The sequence below is a fragment of the Pezoporus flaviventris genome, unplaced genomic scaffold (genome assembly GCF_033815535.1).
Source record: "Pezoporus flaviventris isolate CSIRO_AGI_PZ_B2104156 unplaced genomic scaffold, CSIRO_AGI_Pfla_v1 ptg000030l, whole genome shotgun sequence".
Classification (NCBI taxonomy): domain Eukaryota; kingdom Metazoa; phylum Chordata; class Aves; order Psittaciformes; family Psittacidae; genus Pezoporus; species Pezoporus flaviventris.
In genome coordinates this window covers 4,732,415-4,752,454 of record NW_026892578.1, presented here as the reverse complement: position 1 = coordinate 4,752,454, position 20,040 = coordinate 4,732,415, and the positions used below count along the sequence as shown (strand labels likewise).

The 20,040-nt window shown below is 43.7% G+C and overlaps 1 protein-coding gene across 1 annotated transcript; it reads right to left on the bottom strand.

The window, feature by feature from the left end:
* Window positions 1–11,556, bottom strand: NIPA1 (NIPA magnesium transporter 1). Its single transcript, XM_061459758.1, is given in 7 exon segments — window positions 1–726; window positions 2,005–2,165; window positions 3,560–3,650; window positions 8,105–8,152; window positions 11,196–11,364; window positions 11,367–11,453; window positions 11,455–11,556. Coding segments are annotated over 7 exon segments (1,170 nt in total). The 3' UTR covers window positions 1–214.
* Between the last annotated feature and the right edge of the window lie 8,484 nt (window positions 11,557–20,040).

Below are 20,040 nucleotides of genomic sequence, written 5' to 3'. Positions count from 1 at the left end.
TCAATGGTTCCAATTAAGGTCATTTATTGTGTTGACTAGGGTACATGGACAACTGTTCCTTTGAAACTGGATGGAGGCCTCCCATTCATTTCACATAGGCCACCAAATTTGTCAGAGGATAGCTACCAACCTGAATCACATTTGAATCAGTGACCTAGAAATGAAAGGCTCTGCATCTTTCCCTGAGCCATCCAGTTTCCCCTCAAAAAATGTTTTAATCTGTCTTCATGTTAGGTTTATTTAAATCTCCAATATTGAAGTTGAATTCCTTGAAGACTTGTATAAGAACAATTCCAATAGACACTGTGGTGAATCCACAAGCCATTCCCAAGAAATCTACCACTCCTACATTACTCCATTCCCTAAAAAGGATGGCTGAAGCCAGCAGGACTAGGCTGGTAAACACAACGTAGTAGATGGCACCAAACACAGAGGAGTCAAAACATTCCAGTGCCTTATTGATGTATCTGAACTGAATGATAATGCTACATCCTAATACTGCCAGAAGTACCAGACAGAGGTACAGAGCCCTTTGACTTGAGGGGTTATTGTGAAAGATATCTTGAGCAGCCAGCCCAATGCCTTTTGTGCTGGGAACAGTAAAACTGCCCAACAGAGAGCAAATACTGATGTAAACCATGATATTAGTAGGTCCATGAGCTGGAGCTATCCAGAAGATCAGCAGGAGAAGCATTAGCAGCACTACGCAGAGATAACCCACGAAAACTGGAAAACAGAAAGAAAATAATAGTGAGGTACAACCTCTTGATGTTTTAAAGATTTTAGCAGGCAAATCAGATATACGCTATTGAATATAGATCCAAATAAATCACTGAGCTTTTAGAGATTTTGGGGGTGTCTGCAACTGATGTTGTCATGTTCTTCAGGTAAAACAAATAAATATGTAGTAAAATACACAGTGTTGCACATCTCAGCTGGATTTAAGACAGCTTTTTTTATTTTATTCTGTCTTCCACCCAGACTATCCTCCTTAAAGCCTTCTACGACATACGGAAGTGATAACACCTCATTCATAATCAGTTCAGTAAAGCATGGTGTGTGGATGCAGCAAAGAGCTTAACCATAGAGTTGGATCCCATTAAGGTGAACAAGTTGCGTAGGTACAGTTGGAAGAACCAGGATGCCATATCATTTACATTATAGCACCAGTTCACAGATTAGAGTGGTGAGAATCATTTAATGCTTTACAGTTTTAAAGAAATTATTTCCAATTCATTTTGGTCAGACTGAAATGGAAAATTTAGACCAGGGTATTTGTTTTCTTTTCTTTCTTTGCAAATTTTTTGGATACCTAATGTTATTAGGCTCGAGTTTCTCTCACCTAAAGCAATTAAAGGAAATAACAATAGCTGTCAGTTTAGCTCTTATGCAAGAAAAATAAAAGTGGGTCTGGCATTAGTATGTGTGCTCCAGCAGCTACTGGGACTTCACATTCTCTGTGAGACAGAACAGGCATTTCAGCATATTTCTCAACGGCCTATTTCTACACACCTTCATTGTGCAAAGAAATCTGCTTGGCACATAACTGGCATCTAATATAAACTTTTAATAAGAAAAAAAAAAAGCAAACCAGCAAACCCATGCAGAATTAAAGAACAAAAGACTATCAGTATTTTTTATTTTGTATAAAGCAACTTAAGATCCTAGAATTATACCTTTCATCTCTAAATAGCAAGATACACTTTTTCATAATTTTAGAAAATTACCAGTTGAAATGCCTGTTTTTCTGAGCTTGCTGTGTGGGATTCTGCTTTCAAAAGTACCCACATTTTCCTTTCTGTACACATGTATCAATAAATCTGAAGAGTTTCAAGTACAGCAAGGCATAGTTTTCCTATACAAAAGCTGTACTGGGTTGCCTCTGACATGTCATGGTTTCTTCAAGTCAGTTTTCCTATCTGGAAGAAGTGGTAAATCTCTTCCTCCTGCATGCTCCTGACCAGTCTTACAAAACCATTATGAGTTAATAAAAGAATAAAGTACCTGGATTTGTAAGCTTCTCTTCAAGCTCAGCCTGAGTCGTTACACTCTCAGACTTTGGGGAATGGATGATGAGAACAACAGACCCAGCGCAGCTCAGCAAACATCCCAGCTTGCCAAGAATGTTCAGTTTTTCTTTCAGTAAGTAAGAAGCTAAAATAGACCTTTCACAAAGAGGAAGAAAATTAAAAGTTTGACTACATCCTGTTAATAATGCTGTAACAGTATGTGCCACATGAATTTCCCTCTTAAAGGAATAGTATCAAATAGTCTCAAATGTTGGTGGACCTTTGACCAAATACTGACACATCCTCAAAATTAATTTGGCTTATCTTAAGAAAGATTTATCCAGTTACAGTATTACTTATCCTTGATGTCTCATCTCAGGAAGAAAAAAAACCAAAACAACATCTCAGGGAAAAAAAAACCCAAAACAACACTCCCTCCTCTCTTCCCCCAAATCCCAATATATCCAAAACAAAAAACAACCCAAACAAAACCACAAAAACCCCAACACCTCAAAAACCACCACCACATGACCCCCTCCAAAGAAACCTGCAAACCGTAGATTTGTCACCCAAGGCTGGTATCTACTCATTAACAATTTGGTGAGCTGTCACGAAGCCCCGTTTTATAGATGCTATATAGTCAGGAGATAAAAGTGACTTGGTTACAAAGATCACAGGGCTCAGCTCAGACATGTGGCTGACCAAAATACACAAAATTATGTGACATAGGATAAAATAACAGATGGCAAGTAAAGCAACATCAGCATGCTTCATAGTGTATAAAACTAAAGACAACCATGAAGCCTGTACAAAGCAATACACTCTACTACTACACTGGTCATCTACTTCTACGCTCTGAAGCAGATGACCAGTGCAGTCAGATATACAATTCAGAAGGCAAAAGAAAAATCTGGAGGCAACACACAGCTTTGTTTTCAAAGAATTGTACTTTTTCACTGGAGCAGTTTCACAGCTGTAGTTTAGCTATTCACAAAACATTTAGCTGCATATTAAACTCCTTAAACTCACTGCCTTTTTTGTTCCCCACCCTCCCCCATGAACATAACATTCAAGAAGCTGGGGGCATGTGTATGCAAGGGACTCCCTTGCTTAGGGAAAGAGGCCAAATCCAATTAAATGACAATCAACATCAATAAACACATGTGGGCTGTGGATAGCAGGGGAGAGAAAGAATGTGGGACAAAAGGAAAGATCTACATAGTAAGGGAACTGTGAATAAGAGAAAAGGCAGAAAAGTCCAGAATAACATAGTGAAGGGAGGAGGGGAAAAAAAAACACATTTATCTGTTCCAGATCATAGTGATTGTTAAAGCAGAAGATACTCAAGAACCCTTCTTCACCACTGCCTTCCCTCTACCCCTGACCTCCACCACTTTGCTTAGGAAAATGGGAATAGGTTACATTATAAAACACCACTAACAGTCATAAGCCTTACATGTCAGTGGACCTCCAGTGACCACTGAGTCTATCTGACATTTCATAAAGTAGTAACAGCATTCAGATTAAGAGCAAGAAAAGCAAACTCTTACCCAAATGGAACACCAAGAGCTCCCAAGGGCGTCACTAGCACAGTTGGGACTGCAGTGTAAGCCAAGAAATTCCCTATTTGACCAAGAGCCACTGTGAACGGAACCAGAAGTAAGTTTTAAATCCCTTTGTAAAAAGGAGCAATGAAAACTTACCCAATGCTGTTTGGGAAAGATGACCTAACTGGAAACCAGATGTTACAGATTTGCTTAGCTCTGATAATGTTGAACTTGAACAAAACGGATGGAATTTTTCTGTATTTTTCAATTATTTTTTAATATAGGGTTTATATTTGCCACACAAGAAGATCCAAGAGAGCACAGTAAATAATCTCATTTGCAGCTTTTCTTAGTTGAGTATAAGAAACAACAATGCATTACATTCAAATATCTCAATATTACACTCAACTACTTAAATAAGGAGGACTAAAAGTATATATAACCCATGATTTCATCTTCGGAACATGCATATATGTAACACGAATGCACTTGGTTATAGTCCCTAACAGCAGTGTTACCTTTTGGATGGGAAATAAGGAGAATACTGAGGAAAGGAATACACTAATGAAATACTAAGCACAGGCACAAGGGCTCTTCAATACACAATAGACCATATTACATTTTCACAACGCTATATAACATCAAAAGTAATTCCTGACCAATGTAAAAAGAACAGATCCCTGACAAGTCACAGTAACAGCCTCACAATCTTATTATATTCTTTCTCCCAATGAAAGCAAATTCCAAGATGTACCTCACTATTGCACATCACGGCTGTGATAAACAACTCATGCGTTCGAGTTCTCAGCTGAAAGAGAAAAGCTGGATGGTTTTGCAAGTGCTGGCAAGTTTATGATAGATCAACACGATGCTCACATAGTTACAGGGTCTGTGGTAACTGGCAAGACCCTTGAGATTCAACACAAATTGCACCGCTCAAATTCCCAGTTGATAGCAAGAGCCATTAACAGCATTTAAAAATATTTCAAGAAGCCAAGCTGTCTTTATGCTCAGGCTGGCATTGCCCTCGACTATCAAATGTTGTTACCATCATCCTGTCTCTACACCTTGGAAGCACTGTGCAAGCATTAATTAATTTACCAAATTAGCTCACATTATCAGTAGTGCTGAAGACCTGTGTAACCTACAGGAAACAAAGGAGACAAACAAACTTACAAAACTGCAGAGTGTGGCAAAATTACACTAATTCAATTCTCTGAGGCTGTCTCTACAGGCAGGACTGAGCCAGAGAGGTTAATGAGCAGCATTTCTAGAGCAGAGAGTCAGTCATGGTCTTCCTGCCCTTGGGAACAGAGTAACTCAGCTGTCAGCCTCCGGCTTGGTTTTCTGCAGACATATGTGGCAACTCTGGCATTATCTTCAAGGCATCTAAAGGAACTGGGCCAGATCTTGCACAGAGGACAGGGCATAGCTGGCACACCATGTTTCTGCAGATTATATATACTTCCAAGTGACTCTGACAAAAAGTTGCTTTTTGGTTTTGGAGGTCCAGTGCCTTAACTTTCTGTTGGAAGAACCTTAACAGATAGCACCAACACTGAGGTCTCTAAAGCTTCAATCTGCATGTATTGTAAGGCAACTGATCTTACCAGAGGTTTTCAGTATCACCATGGATTAATACTAACTGTCTCTCACCATTACACGTCACAGACTGGGGCTAATTAAAACCAATTAAAAAAAGAAGAAAGATTCTCAGTAACTGTTACCATCTACCCGATGTTGAGACCTTTGCTGCCAACCTATACAGTCCCCTCTGGATAGAAATTCCTCTCCAGATACATCAGTGCTGTAAGTCAAGGCATGGCTTCAGTTCTTGAAGACACACCAAACTTTAAACCTGATAAAGGAGTACCAATATTCCTGAAGCTATTGCAACACAAAACTTGATGCACACTGACACATCTACATCAGCAAGAAGACAGGAATAGACGACCAGGAGCAGATGTCTGCTCTACACATGTCAGGAGCTTTATTTCAGACTAACTTCTGCCTGCTCCCATAGGCTGAAAATCTGTTTGCAGCTGGTGTGCATTAGGCATGTTCAGCCCAGTTTCATCTTAAAGTCAAGTTCAGGAGCTCCAACACTGCTCTACAACATGAAATAAAGCCCAGCCTGTGGAGATAAACAGGAGATTTGCTTGGCAAATTTATTCCCCATCTGCAATAAAACACTAGCATAGATGTAGCCACTATAAAAGTCAGTCACATCTAAACTGCCATCAAAACTGCACTGAAACTAATTAATTAGCCAATTAATTAGTTTAATGCTCACTGAAATACCTGTGCACATGCTGCAATCACTCTTTTGACTATAGCATAAGAAAAAATCCCTAGCAGAATCTGTAGCCTTTCCTTTGCAGTCTTCAGTAATCCAGTGGATCCCAAGGCCCCAAAATGGCTAGGCAGTGTTATGCTGAGTCAGCATGCCAACACAGAAATGCTTGGTCACCATCGGAACAAATATTGTGAAAACAAGTTGGTAGAGTTTATGTGGGTTTTGTTAGTCATCCAGACTCCAAATTCCCTGCCAGAGAAAACCATGTCAGCTGTTACAATTTTACCCAGATAACTGGGGATATTGCTAATTCCCTGGGCACTGCCTTTCTCTGCATCCCAGAGATGTCTACCTGGCCCTTGCTGTTGCTGTTCATGACTCTGTTGCAATTCTGAACCTATATACTATCCTTAAGCAATTCTTCCCTTGATTCCTTTGTAAACTTACTGAGGCTTTGTTTTGAAATACCTGCACCTGGCTACTGGACAAAAGCCAACTGATACCATTCCCTTGAGCTGTTTGCCTTCATGCAATTCAGTCAGCTCTTTTAAGCATGAAATCGTTTTCTCTGATTCACCAAGATAAACTCCTGTAATAAAACCTCTCTTTTTTTAACTCCTTCTGCTCAGAGATTCAAGATGGGAGCCTCACAAGATAAACAGCAGTGATGGCTGCATCAAAAGGAACATGACCAGCAGGTCGAAGGAGGTGATCCTGCCCCTCTACTCTGCTCTCCTGAGACCTCACTTGGAGTATTGTGTGCAGTTCTGGTGTCCTCAACATAAAAAGGACATGGAACTGTTGGAACAAGCCCAGAGAAGGGCCACGAAGATGATCAGGGGACTGGAGCATCGCCTGTATGAAGACAGGCTGAGGAAGTTGGGGCTGTTCAGCCTGGAGAAGAGAAGGCTGCATGGAGACCTCATAGCAACCTTCCAGTATCTGAAGGGGGCCTATAGGGATGCTGGGGAGGGACTCTTCATTAGGGACTGTAGTGACAGGACAAGGGGTAACGGGTTGAAACTTAAACAGAGGAAGTTTAGATTGGATATAAGAAGGAAATTCTTTCCTGTGAGGGTGGTGAAACACTGGAATGGGTTGCCCAGGGAGGTTGTGAATGCTCCATCCCTGGCGGTGTTCAAGGCCAGGTTGGAGGAGGCCTTGGGTGATATGATTTAGCATAAGGTGTCCCTGCCCACGGCAGGGGGGTTGGCACGTGATGATCTTAAGGTCCTTTCCAGCCCTAACGATTCTATGATTAATGCACAGATTTATTGCTCCTATTTGCAGTAGTAGTAATCCTGGCAGAGGAGGAAGCTGGAAGAACTACTTAAACTCAGGTTAAATTAGCTGAGGATTTTCCTCTGAAGCTCTGCTGGCTTCTACACTTGCTATGAACTTTGTCCTTCAACATACCAGTCTGCTTCCTTTCCTTTTGCATTGCTTGAAGATAATAAAAACAGAGATTTCCCTTGCTGCCACAAAATCAGGGGCACAACTGGACTCATACACTTCTCAGAAACAGCATCAGAACATTTCCAAATAATTCACAAAAGGCTGGATTGGAGTCTAAAACTGGAGTATGATTTTAAGCTCATGGGTAGAAGTAGGGCTGAACTGCAAGATGAGAAAGCTAGCTGCTCCCTATGCTCAGGGTTCACATTAGAGAGTGAACTTAGTGTGAGCCGAGTTTCCAAAGATAAGAGTAAAATTACACTGATCTCATATCAGCACCACACAAGGCTTCGCATTAATCTTGTGGATTAAAAGCAAAACTGAAACTGTATCTGTTGAACTAGAAATCAAAAAGACTTTATTTTTTAATTAATCAAGGCTGGCAAAGTGCTTTCTGATCTAAAAAATAACATATGCTCAACGAGCCCTTTTGTGCAGAGTGACATTCTCTTATTCAGCTTTGACTTTTATTAGAAACTCAGAAGACCAGCTCAATCAAGAGACACAAACCGTAGGGGAAATCAGAGTCAGAGCAGTGTGGCTGCCAAGGGCTGCAAGTACCAAACAGTTCAGAAATGGGGAAAGCTGTCTGACTCAGGTTTGTCCCAGCTCTTTGCCTTCTCAAAGACTGTCACAGTAGCCAGAGTGAGAGTTTACTAAAGGTGGGGTATTTCTGAAAGAAATTTTGTGACAAATGAGCATGAGATTCAAGATGAGAACCCAGATTTCCTGATGTCTTGTTTCACCATCTAAGTGTAACTTGTGTCAATAAAAATTAAACCTTTAAAAATACTTACTTGCAATAGTGCCAGACCACCATACTATATCTGTTAAGTACGAAGTACCTGGAAGAGGAAGTACAGGAAGATATATTAGGAAAATATGAATTTGCAATATTGGAACTACAAAACAGAATAACTTCAACAGTCTCAGCTATTAATGACCTTCATCTTAACCCCATTCTTCAACGCAACTGAGTGTGAGTAAATAAAGAGAGTGTGCTTGGCTTTGGTCTAAGCGTCAGAGTTAGATTTTCCCAAGGCAATATATTAGTCAGAAGTTCTAGAAGTACCTATGTGGTGGTAAACACGGTGTTACATACAAGAGCAAAATGCCAACAGATACTTCTGAGGATGACATTTAAGCGTACAGATTAGAACCGATATTAGGAGAACAGGAAACCTATGAAACAAAACATGATTTGGATCAATTAGTTCACTAATTTAATCTCAATAAAATTATATGGAAGAAACTGTAGCAGACAAATTGCTTTGGTACAGAGGTTTGGCAGTACTGATCCTCCTGCATTTGAGGATTACAAAGTGCTATGACTGAAGCCTCTGAATTCCTGACATACTACCCATTTCAAAGAGAGGAGTAAAAACTCTGGATCATCCCCGAGTGCCTCCCAAGATCAAGAATGATTATTTTCACTGTCAGATTATAGGCTTCTGACTTGGGATGCACCAGGGGAGCCGATGCCCAGCGTTTTGTATGTTCTGCTTCTGTAGAACATCAAGGCTAATGACCGCTTACGAAACTAAAGCCTGGGCTCTGCCGGGTGCCACCCTGGCATCATGCTATGCTCTCGTGTTCTGCTCCTCTTTCTAGCAATTCAGCTCTGCATTTATCTGTGAAGATGTTCTCTCAAGAGCTGCTGGAACAATACTCCGAAATCCCGAAAAACAAAAGAAAAACACAGGAATCCATAACCCTGGAGATGTATAAAATATTAAGCGCTTGGAAATCACACTATATAATTTAAATGAGATGGAAAGTGACTAATGAAGATGGCCAGCTTTAGAGTGGGCGTAATAATTTTTTAGACTTTTGTTACTGTATATAAAATAAAAACATTGTTGGGGGCACAAATTATAGAAAATATTGACTCAAGTAAGGTAACTTTGCAAAACATTTGTCACCCACTGCTGTTGCTAACTGAGCCAGGATTACTAATCGCATTGGTACTACATTGATTCAATAGAGAAGACAGAAAAGACTCCTTGCCTCCTTGTAAATTATGCAACACCTACTGAAGGCAATGGAAAAAGAAGACATCATCTGACACTACCTTGGGCTTACACCTTTGGCCATCAGATTCGAGGCAGGACCTCACTAATTCACAACATTAAAGAGAGAGAAACCTGGGGTATTGGACGTCTCCACACTGAGCACAGCCATAGGAAATACTACAGATTGCTCAGCAAGATACACAAATAAACATCAGTAATATGTTCAAAACAGGATGTTTTAGAGCTACCAGCACTGAGAAGGCAGGCAGGCACATGCCCATCACTCACTTAACCCAGTGCTGTACTGAAAGCTCTTCAGGAATGATTAGACCCAACTACACTGCAAAATGGAAACTTCCTCCAACTGCCCTGGGATGGAAAGCAGTTCCTTTCTCTCGAGGCTTCTCATTGCTTACCTTACAAAACAATATTTGTATTTATGATGCAAATGTGATCTCTCTGTGGACAATAAAATTAGATTACAGACATCTCAGAGGGAAAGACTGTGCTCCCACAACAGTACTTTGGCTGAGGCCCTTTACTGTAAGGTCACTGCAGGAAAGACAAACTTGTTAGCTCAGGCTGACAGCTGGTAGTAATATAGGTGCAAGCTTGCTCTACAGGCTGGATGCAGTGGGCACTGGAAATGCACTGCTGCTGTAACAGTAACCACCTCAAAGACATGCATAGAATCGCGTATCTGTGTGTATTTACATACAAACATATACAGAGAAAATACGTAGCATGTCCTGGTCACTAAAAAGGATTTTTCATAAGGAAGAGTTCCTAGAACCTATGGGCATGTGCTCACACGCACAGACACCACCTACAAATCAAATGGTTATTAACCATATAAATACAATTAAAAGGCCTCATGCAACCTGTGTTTAGAGTGCTCCCCTCACATAAATGCATGACACTAAGAACAAATAAATACATTGCATTTTTCCATATTCAAAGCATCAAGATGCAACTGGCAAGGGCTGTTCAGAAGTTACATGCTTTGGAGAAGCTCAAATTTCAGAATAAAAACCAGATGATCTTTACAGTCAGTGAATTTACAGCTTCATTTTGGCTATACTGTCTAGGCAGCACAGTAAGTTCCTGAATATGTTTGTCTTGGGAAACAGTAATGACTTATGGGATTTCTGCATGAAAAATAAAACAAAGAACTGATTTCGTGTTATTGCTGTGCCTTTCTTCTCTACAAAAAGAAACCGCCACATGACTGATGTAACTTGCCATGTGTGTGTCCGTGTGGAAGAGCTAGAATAAACAACTGACAAGCCGTGCTGGTGCTGCTCATAGCAAGAAACTAGCTCAGCCAGAGAAATGGGTAGAAAAGTCCCACAAGTACCTGAAAATGCCGCAAGAGAAACCTGTGTATGGACACACACGCATACACACGAGCCCCGCTGTTGTGTTACGGCGTGATGAAGACCAGTCAGCTGGCCATACATTCATCGGGAAGCTGTTGCTGCTGTCCACGTTAATACACCCTCACCGCCCTCCACCTGCCGCCCCCTCCGTAATTTATCATCACATCCCTCACGCCGACCGCGCTCCAGTCACCGACCTCTGATGCCAAACACGCTTAAGGTGACCAACTGAGGCCGGCTCCCCTGGTCCAGCGCCTGGACGGTGCCCCCTGCTGCAGGGGCCTGCCGCGACCCGGGAGCGCCTCACCCCGCATCGTCCGACCCCCATAACCCTTCCTCGCCCGGGTCGGCCGCGCCGCAGCGAGGGGCAGCCGCGGCCCTTCCGCGGGGGCTGCGCAGGGTGCCAGGGGCTGGAGCGGCCTCCGGGGAGGTGCGGGGGACGATGCTCCGGTGCAGAGGGAGGCTGTGGAGCCGCCACCGCAGCGCCGGACCCCTACCTCTCCCTCGGGCCCGCACGATCCCCTTCTTCTGCAGGACGAAGGTGGAGCCATTCACCAGGCTGGAGACCACGGCCACGCTCAAGCCCAGCGACACGGCGGCAGGGCCGGGGCTCTGCGCTGCCCCATCGCCCGCTGCCGCACCGACCGCCATCCGCATCACGCCGCCGACAGAGCTGCTGCCACCGCGGCTGCCCGGGCCCAGCGCACCCGGCCACGGCTCTGCGCCGGACCCGCCCCGCCCCGCCCCGCCCGGTCCTGCGCTGCGCTGCGCCGGGGGTGGCTCCGGCTCCGGGCGGGCGGTGGCACCCGCGGCTCCTGGCGCCCGTCCCGCGTGGGGACGGCAGCATGATGACGTCATAGCAACGGCATCGCTGTCCCCTACACCCCCCCAACCCAACCTCCACTCTGACGTCACTGCTCTGTGCCGCCCTTCTCCGCGCTGGCACCGCGGGGGGACAGGCGGAACCGCGCAGCGCTGCGGGGAGCGGGGTCGGAGCGGGTCTTCGGAGTGGGGGAATACGGAGCAGAAGCTGCGAGCGTCCGTGGGCGGGGGAACAGGGGAGGTGTGCACAGGGATGCGGGGTACAAGGGTCACGGGGGGAGACGTGCAGAAGGATGCGGGAGGACAGGAGGGTGCAGCAGAACACAGGGATGCGGGTGGACATGGGGCCCTGGGGAGGTGAGCAGAGGGATGCGGGCGGACAAGGGGACGAGGGTAGATGCGCAGAGAGACGAGGACTGGGAGCCCTGCCGGGCCAGGGCTTCCGGCTGGGAGCAGCGCTCCTCTCCCTTCTCTCGTTTTCCTCTGGCTTGGGTAGCGGCTCCAGGCTGCCACTGCGGCTCCAGCCACGGCCTGGATCTGCGGCTTTCCATCCGCCCCGGCGCGGGGTCGTCGCTCTCTCTTTGATAAAACAGTTTCTCAAAGCATGAAGTGCTGAGCTGAAAGCAGTCTTGCTTGCTAGGCAGAAATACTTTCTAGCACGTATTTCATTGCAGTTCTTACCATTCCCAGATATGCGTGGAAGTAAATCAATCCATAAATGGATTCCTGGAGCAGCATCCTTTGAAGGAAATGGGATATGGTACCTTGGCTTACTGTAAATGACAGTGGATGTTTTTGTCATTCGTAACTATTGGGCATAATTCTTAGTATAAATTTTAACATTCCCAGGAAATAGGAGTTTAGAGAAGAAGCAAACTCCTGAAAATGTTTCTCTTGTTAGCATATCTTTCAGTTTGCCCACACTGCTTGAGGCAGCTGCCCTAGGAAGGCACAGAAAGGCTGCAGTATGCTTTTGTTAAGGTTTAATGGCAAGAAGATGTACTACTTACTGCAGTGTTGCCCATATTCTTACCTAGGTTGCTTCACTGGGTCATTTTATAACTATTGAATGCTATGGAAGAGAGGATCCATCCTTGTGAGACTCACAAGACCTGCAAAATGGGAACATGGGAGGTGGAAGAACAGTTATCCATAGCAACCCTTGGAAACAAAGATAGAGGTGAAGACAAATACAGGCTAATTATAAATATCCATTTCTGATCTATATACAGCCTAGTAACATGTACAGTGAAATTTATTACAGGAAATAATTTATGCTTGCACAGTGGAAAAATGGTGGTATATATATTTAACAGCCTTTGCATTTAATTATCAGGCAAATTTCTAAACAAAGCTCAAACCTGACCCAGCTCTCTGGTGTGATTGAACTAAGACAAAACCAGGTACCAGAGATCTCAAGAAAATGGTTTATTTCTCTCTAGGCTTAACATTTTAATCTCCTAATTGTGAAACTTACGTATGCCTTTCTAAAGTACATGTTTGGATAGGTAATTCTAAATACACTTTATCTGCCTTATTCAGTTAGTGGCCATTGCACTCGGCATATAATAGTTGTAGTGTTCTTAAGGATTAGTAATAGACTAAAATAATAAACACAGCACTGATAACTATTGAATTTGCACATATTTTGAGAAACAAAGCCTGACTTCACTAATGTCTTATAAGATCACTTGATGCAAATAAATCTGCATTGTCTAGTTTACAAACATTTTGGACTAAAACCTCAAAGATAACATCTGTTATCATTGCTTGAAGGGAAATCGGATGACCTTTCTTAAACCACTACATGTACACATAAACTTCTAAGGCCCATCCAGTCTTCAGAGACTGAGTTTTGCTGTGATGGTATCATTCCTCCTCCCAAAGTTGTGTCATCATGTTTGCAGCATTGCAGAACAACATGCTTTGGGTTAGTTTGGCTTGTATGTTGCAATACTGCCATATTACTGAAGTCATGGCACTCTGATGTCTCATGAACACACAAATTGCATAAAAGGAACCTCAGATGTGGCATTTCATCCAACAAGCTCTGCCTCTCTTTATCAGTTTCATCCAACTCCAAGCTAAGCACTTGTAGTGCTTCTAGTTCCGTCCTTATGGTCACTTACTGCTTAATTGAAGCAATGTGTGAGAGCTGGGATAAAAAGCATACAGGTTGCTTTACCAAAGTAGCTAACTCTGCATTGGTAGAGTACGGCTATTAGAGGATCAATCAAGAGGTAGGAGCAGTATGTAACAGACTTCTGTAGGGCTTCTACCCGCAGGAAGAGAGGAAGTAAGACTCTTGGAAGTGAATGAGCAAAGCTGGCAGAGGTTCCAACATAATTTTGCAGGAGCAATGGACCTTTTCTGGTTAGGAAGGGATTTTCCCTGATCTGAAGGGGTAGAAAAATGCTTATGCCTGATCTAAAGGAGTGTATTGTTTCCTCTGTAATGGCTTGGATTCCTCTGTTCTGTTTGTTTTATGTAAGTAAAAGATTTTCTTTTTTTAATTAAAGCAGTTGTTGGAGTGTTTTATCTGGCTAGAGGAAAATCAGATCATCCTGTATCTGACGTGGAATGAAAACACAGTAGCTGTGCCCAGAAGATAATCTGAAGCTCCTTATAAAATGGCTAGGAGAGAAGGGTGGAAGTTTACTAACAGTTTATCAGACCATGAGGCAACAGCAGTAATTCTGCTTGGCAGAAGCACTATAGAGATTCACCTTGCCAGCAATTGAAGCAGTAGGAACTAGGACTCCAAAGGAAGCAGCAAGAAGACAGTGGCAATCCTTGCTACTTTTTCCCATCTCTTGAAAACCAAAGACCACAGTAAAAGCAGTTATATAAAAGCTTGTGTAATGTTCCACTGAATCTAGGCCTGAAGATGACCTAAAAGTACTTTCTAAGGAGCCTTGAGAAGTTGTCTGGAGTATAAAAGTGGCTTTGTTACAAGTGGGCCACCACTGGTATGAGTGAGCTCTGCAAGTGGACTTGAATCTTGGTTGTAATCTAGATCTTGATTTACTATGGGCATCCATACCTGTGGATGGTAGAATGGAAACCTGCTGAAAAGAACTGCGCTGCACTGATGGGACCTGTCAGCTTTTTTGCTCTCTCCTCTGTTAATAAGGACTTTGTTGAACTGGACCAGAGAGGACAGTGTAAAGTCTTTGGGTGCAGATTTAGGCTTTTAAAGTCCACAATGGTCCTTACGAAATGAAATCATAGCACTGAGCTCTGCTGCACTGTAGACAGTGGCAATAAGACTCCTGAAAACATCCTCTGGAGCTGGAACTGAAGAAAACCAAGCTCAGTCTTGATGTCTGAATTTGAATGTCTAAAACAGCAATAAAATGTTATATTTTATTTATATATATCAAAATATATAATATAAATAATAAATATATGTATTTTGTTTGTATCCTATCTGCAATATGGGAGGTCACACAAGCTTCTGTGGTCTCTTTCCTATGGGTTACAAGAAGAAAGGCAGCCCTTGGGGTACACCACTTCTCTTCCAGGGCAGAACAGGGGCTGCAAATCAGTGCAATCCAGTTCAGTCTTAAGTGAAAAAGTGAGGTTTCTTTTCTTTTCCTAGGTTTCCTTTGTTAAAAGTTCATGCAATGGAGTTTGCTGTTGATGTGCAGTTCTTAAAGTTTGGTCTGAATGAGTAATAGGTGCTGTCACTTTTGCTCATGGAAACCGAACTCTCTGCTAAATGACAGCGGCTGCAATTCTGGAGTTTTGGAGAACTTCAGCATCCTTCCTGAAGAGGTGGTACAAGACTGATATTAAGTTATTGACATGGAAAGCATGGCAGGTATACTGCAGAGAGATACCAGTTCATCTCTCCTGAAACAGATCTGAAAACAGATCTCTTCAGAGAGAATGTATCCTTTGTACAGCAGGCAGAAGCTAGACAGCTAGTTCTGATGCGTGCTCATGATCACTCTGAAGAGAAACCGCATTAGTTAACATCATGGCTACTCACATTTGCTGTACAGAAATCACTTCTAGATTCTCCATGACTAGGAAACACAGGAAAAAGCAAATTTTCTAGTTAATCTTATAGCAAATGATGCAGTCTACCTATGTTAGCTGCTAACACTGACCAGGGTGTAGTCTTCTATGCTGATTTCCAGAAGCTGAACACTTCAGCTTAAATGTGATAAATATAGCATATGTATATCCAGTTCCTTGTCTTCATGTATTAGAAGGCTGGTGAAAGCCTAGCACACATTAGTATTTTAGCATGAACCTTTAGAACAAGTCTTCCAATGAAGGTATGGTTATCACAATCTTTAAAAAATAAAAAGCGGGCTCTATCACAATGTTGTTTAAGAAGGATTTGCCCATCTTTCCCAGACCTTGGCTGCTAATTAGCCACATTAACCTTCTGTTTGAGCTAAAAGGAATTTTGGCCTCTGTTTTACACTTACAGATGTTGTCAGTATGTAAGTTTTGACATGGTGATCTACATCATTTCATAAGCTGCATACCAAACTAGTGGGTAGTAATCATTGAATCACCTGTGATGGTAGTCTCTTCCCATTATACTGGGTGGCTGCTGAATTCAATGAGCACCAAGTTTTAGGGTATACCTGGGAGGCTTGGACAACTCAAATTCTCTGAAGTGAAGAACATCGAAGGCACTTCTCCTAATCAAGTAAACTCTCATAAGATATGCTAGCAGACAGCTCAGAGAATATAGCTGTCAGCTGCCTTCTCAGAGATCAGTCTTTGTAAGGTTGAGTGCATCCTGTATTCTAAAGCCTGAGTTTCTTTGTAAAGTTTATTTTTCTATGGGGACTTTTGAATAGGGTTTTCAAGACAGTATTGTTGGAAGACTAAGCAGTTAACAGAGTTTGTGGGTCAGGGTTAAAGGGAATATAGCTATGGGAGACATTACTGTGGGGATCTGTTATAGAGCGCCTGATCAAGGAGAACCTGTGGATGAAGCACTCCATAGACAGATAGGAAAAGCTTCACACTCGCAGGCCCTTGTTCTCATGGGTGACTTCAACCACCCTGACATCTGTTGGAAGGACGGTACGGCCCGGCACAAGCAATCCAGGAGGTTCCTCGATTGTGTAGAAGACAACTTCCTTCTGCAAGTAATAGAGGAGCCGACAAGGAGAGGTGCCATACTTGACCTCGTGCTCACCAACAGGGAAGGGCTCGTTGGAAATGTGATGCTCCAGGGCAGCCTTGGATGCAGCGATTACGAGATGCTCGAATTTGAGATCCTCAGGACAGTGAGAAGAGCGTGCAGCAAGCTCACTGCCCCGGACTTCAAAAGAGCAGACTTTGACCTCTTCAGGAACCTGCTTCGGAAGGTTCCATGGGATACAGCCCTAGAGGGCAGAGGGGCGCAAGGCTGTTGGTTGATATTCAAGGATCACCTGCTGCAAGCTCAGGAGTGTTGCATCCCAACTAGAAGGAAGTGCAGCAGGAGGGTCAGGAGACCTCCTTGGATGGATAAGGAGCTGCTGAGGAAAATTCAGTTGAAAAAAGAAGCTTATAATAAGTGGAGGCAAGGACAGGTGGCATGGGAAGAGCACAGGGATGTTGTCCGAGAAGCTAGGGACCAGGTTAGGAAAGCTAAGGCTCAGTCAGAATTAAACTTAGTTAGAGGTATTAAAGATAACAGGAAGGGATTCTACAGGTACATAGCAAATAAAAAACAGTCTAGGGAGAATGTAGGCCCCCTCAAGAAGCTCTCAGGAGAACTGGCTACACAGGATTTGGAGAAGGCTGAGATTCTGAATGACTTCTTTGCTTCGGTCTTCACTGGCAAAGGCTCTGACCAAACCACCCAAGTCTTGGAAGGCAGATGCAGGGACTGTGAGAATGAAGACCTTGCGCCCACTGTAGGAGAGGAACTGGTTCGAGACCATCTTAAAAATCTGAACGTGCACAGGTCCGTGGGTCCTGATGAGATCCACCCGTGGGTCCTGAAGGAGCTGGCAAATGAAGTTGCTAAGCCACTGTCCATCATATTTGAGAAATCATGGCAGTCAGGTGAAGTTCCCGATGACTGGAAAAAGGGAAATATAACCCCCATTTTCAAGAAGGGGAAAATGGATGACCCGGGGAATTACAGACCAGTCAGTCTCACCTCTGTGCCTGGCAAAATCTTGGAGCAGATTCTCCTGGAAGGCATGCTAAGGCACATGAAAATCAACAAGGTGCTTGGTGACAGCCAGCATGGCTTCACTAAGGGGAAATGCTGTCTGACCAATTTGGTGGCCTTCTATGATGGGGCTACAGAACTGATGGACAGAGATACAGCAGTTGATGTCATCTACCTGGACTTCTGTAAAGTGTTCGACACTGTCCCACATGACATCCTTCTCTCTAAATTGGAGAGACATCAATTTGATGGATGGACCACTCGGTGGATAAAGAAGTGGCTGGATGGCCACACACAAAGAGCTGTGGTCAATGGCTCAATGTCCGGCTGGAGACCAGTAACGAGTGGTGTCCCTCAGGGATCGGTGTTGGGACCGGCCTTGTTCAACATCTTTGTCGCTGACACGGACAGTGGGATTGAGTGCATCCTCAGCAAGTTTGCCGATGACACCAAGCTGTGTGGTTCAGTTGATACGCTGGAGGGAAGGAATGCCATCCAGAGGGACCTTGACACACTTGTGAGGTGGGCTGGTGCCAACCTTATGAAGTTTAACCATGCCAAGTGCAAGGTCCTACAGCTGGGTCGGAGCAACCCCAGGCACAGCTACAGGTTGGGCAGAGAAGAGATTCAGAGCAGCCCTGAGAAGAAGGACTTGGGGGTGCTGGTGGATGAGAAAATGAACATGAGCCAGCTTCAGTGTGCGCTTGCAGCCCAGAAAGCCAACTGTATCCTGGGCTGCATCAAAAGGAGCGTGACCAGCAGGTCGAAGGAGGTGATCCTGCCCCTCTACTCTGCTCTTGTGAGACCTCGCTTGGAGTATTGTGTGCAGTTCTGGTGTCCTCAACATAAAAAGGACATGGAACTGTTGGAACAAGTCCAGAGAAGGGCCACGAGGATGATCAGGGGACTGGAGCACCTCCTGTATGAAGACAGGCTGAGAAAGCTGGGGCTGTTCAGCCTGGAGAAGAGAAGGCTGCGTGGAGACCTCATAGCAGCCTTCCAGTATCTGACAAGGGCCTATAGGGATGCTGGAGAGGGACTCTTCATTAGGGACTGTAGTGATAGGACAAGGGGTAATGGGCTAAAACTTAAACAGGGGAAGTTTAGATTGGATATAAGAAGGAAATTCTTTCCTGTTAGGGTGGTGAGGCACTGGAATGGGTTGCCCAGGGAAGTTGTGAATGCTCCATCCCTGGCAGTGTTCAAGGCCAGGTTGGACAAGGCCTTGGGTGATATGATTTAGCGTAAGGTGTCCCTGCCCATGGCAGGGGGGTTGGCACGAGATGATCTTAAGTTCCTTTCGAACCCTAACTATTCTATGATTCTATGAAGGCTGAAAATGCATTGCAAGGTATCTGAACTGGATTTTTATGTGAACAATAGGTTACTAATTTCATAATGAGAATGACCTGCATTTAAGTATTCTCTTGAAACTTCACTTTCAGTAGACCATGCATGTGCAAACTGTAAGCCATCGGGCTCCTGGGACTCATTTAATTTCATGTGTTTACAACATACCACCCTCCTAGTAATGTGTTTTATCTACTAAGTATGTGTCTTCTCAGCAGGAAAGCTACATCTCTGATTTCACTCACCATTGCCCCTGAGGGTACAAAGAAGCAGCCTGTCTGCTCTGGGAGAACAATACTGAGAATCTGGGGTTCCCAGGGCTTAAGCAGGGTCCTGGCAGGAGAAATGGTGACAGGCCAATACAAGGATGATGGACAGATGCAAACAGTTTCTCAGGAGAGTCTACCAGAAAGTGGATGGTAGAAGGAGGCTTTCCATGAAGTTCCTCTGCTCCAAATGAGGACAGCTGCAGAGCCAACTATTTTAGTATTTAATATTTGTTGTGGTTTAACCCCAGCCAGCAAGTAAGAACCACACAGCTGCTCACTCACCTCTGCAGCAGGGTAGGGGAAAGAAGTGAGAAAACTTGTGGTTTGAGATAAAGACAGTTTAATGGGACAGAAAAGGACAAAAATAATACTGATGATAATATTAATAATAATGACAAGGATAATAATAAAAGAATTAGAATACACAAAACAGGTGATGCACAATGTAGTTGCTCACCGCTCACTGACCAGTGCCCAGTCATTTCCTGAATAATGGCCCCTGGCCAGCTTTTCTCATGGTTTACGTATGGAACATGATGTCACAAGGTATGGAATATCCCTTCAGTCAGTTGGGGTCAGCTGTCCTGGCTGTGTCCCCTCCTAACTCCTTGTGCACCCCAGCCTACTCACTGGCAGAGCATGAAAAGTTGGAAAGTCCTTGACTTAGTTTAAACACTACTTAGTAACAACTAAAACATTGGTGTGTTATCAGCATTATTCTCCTACTAAATATAAAACACAGCACTCCAGCAGCTGCTAGGAAGA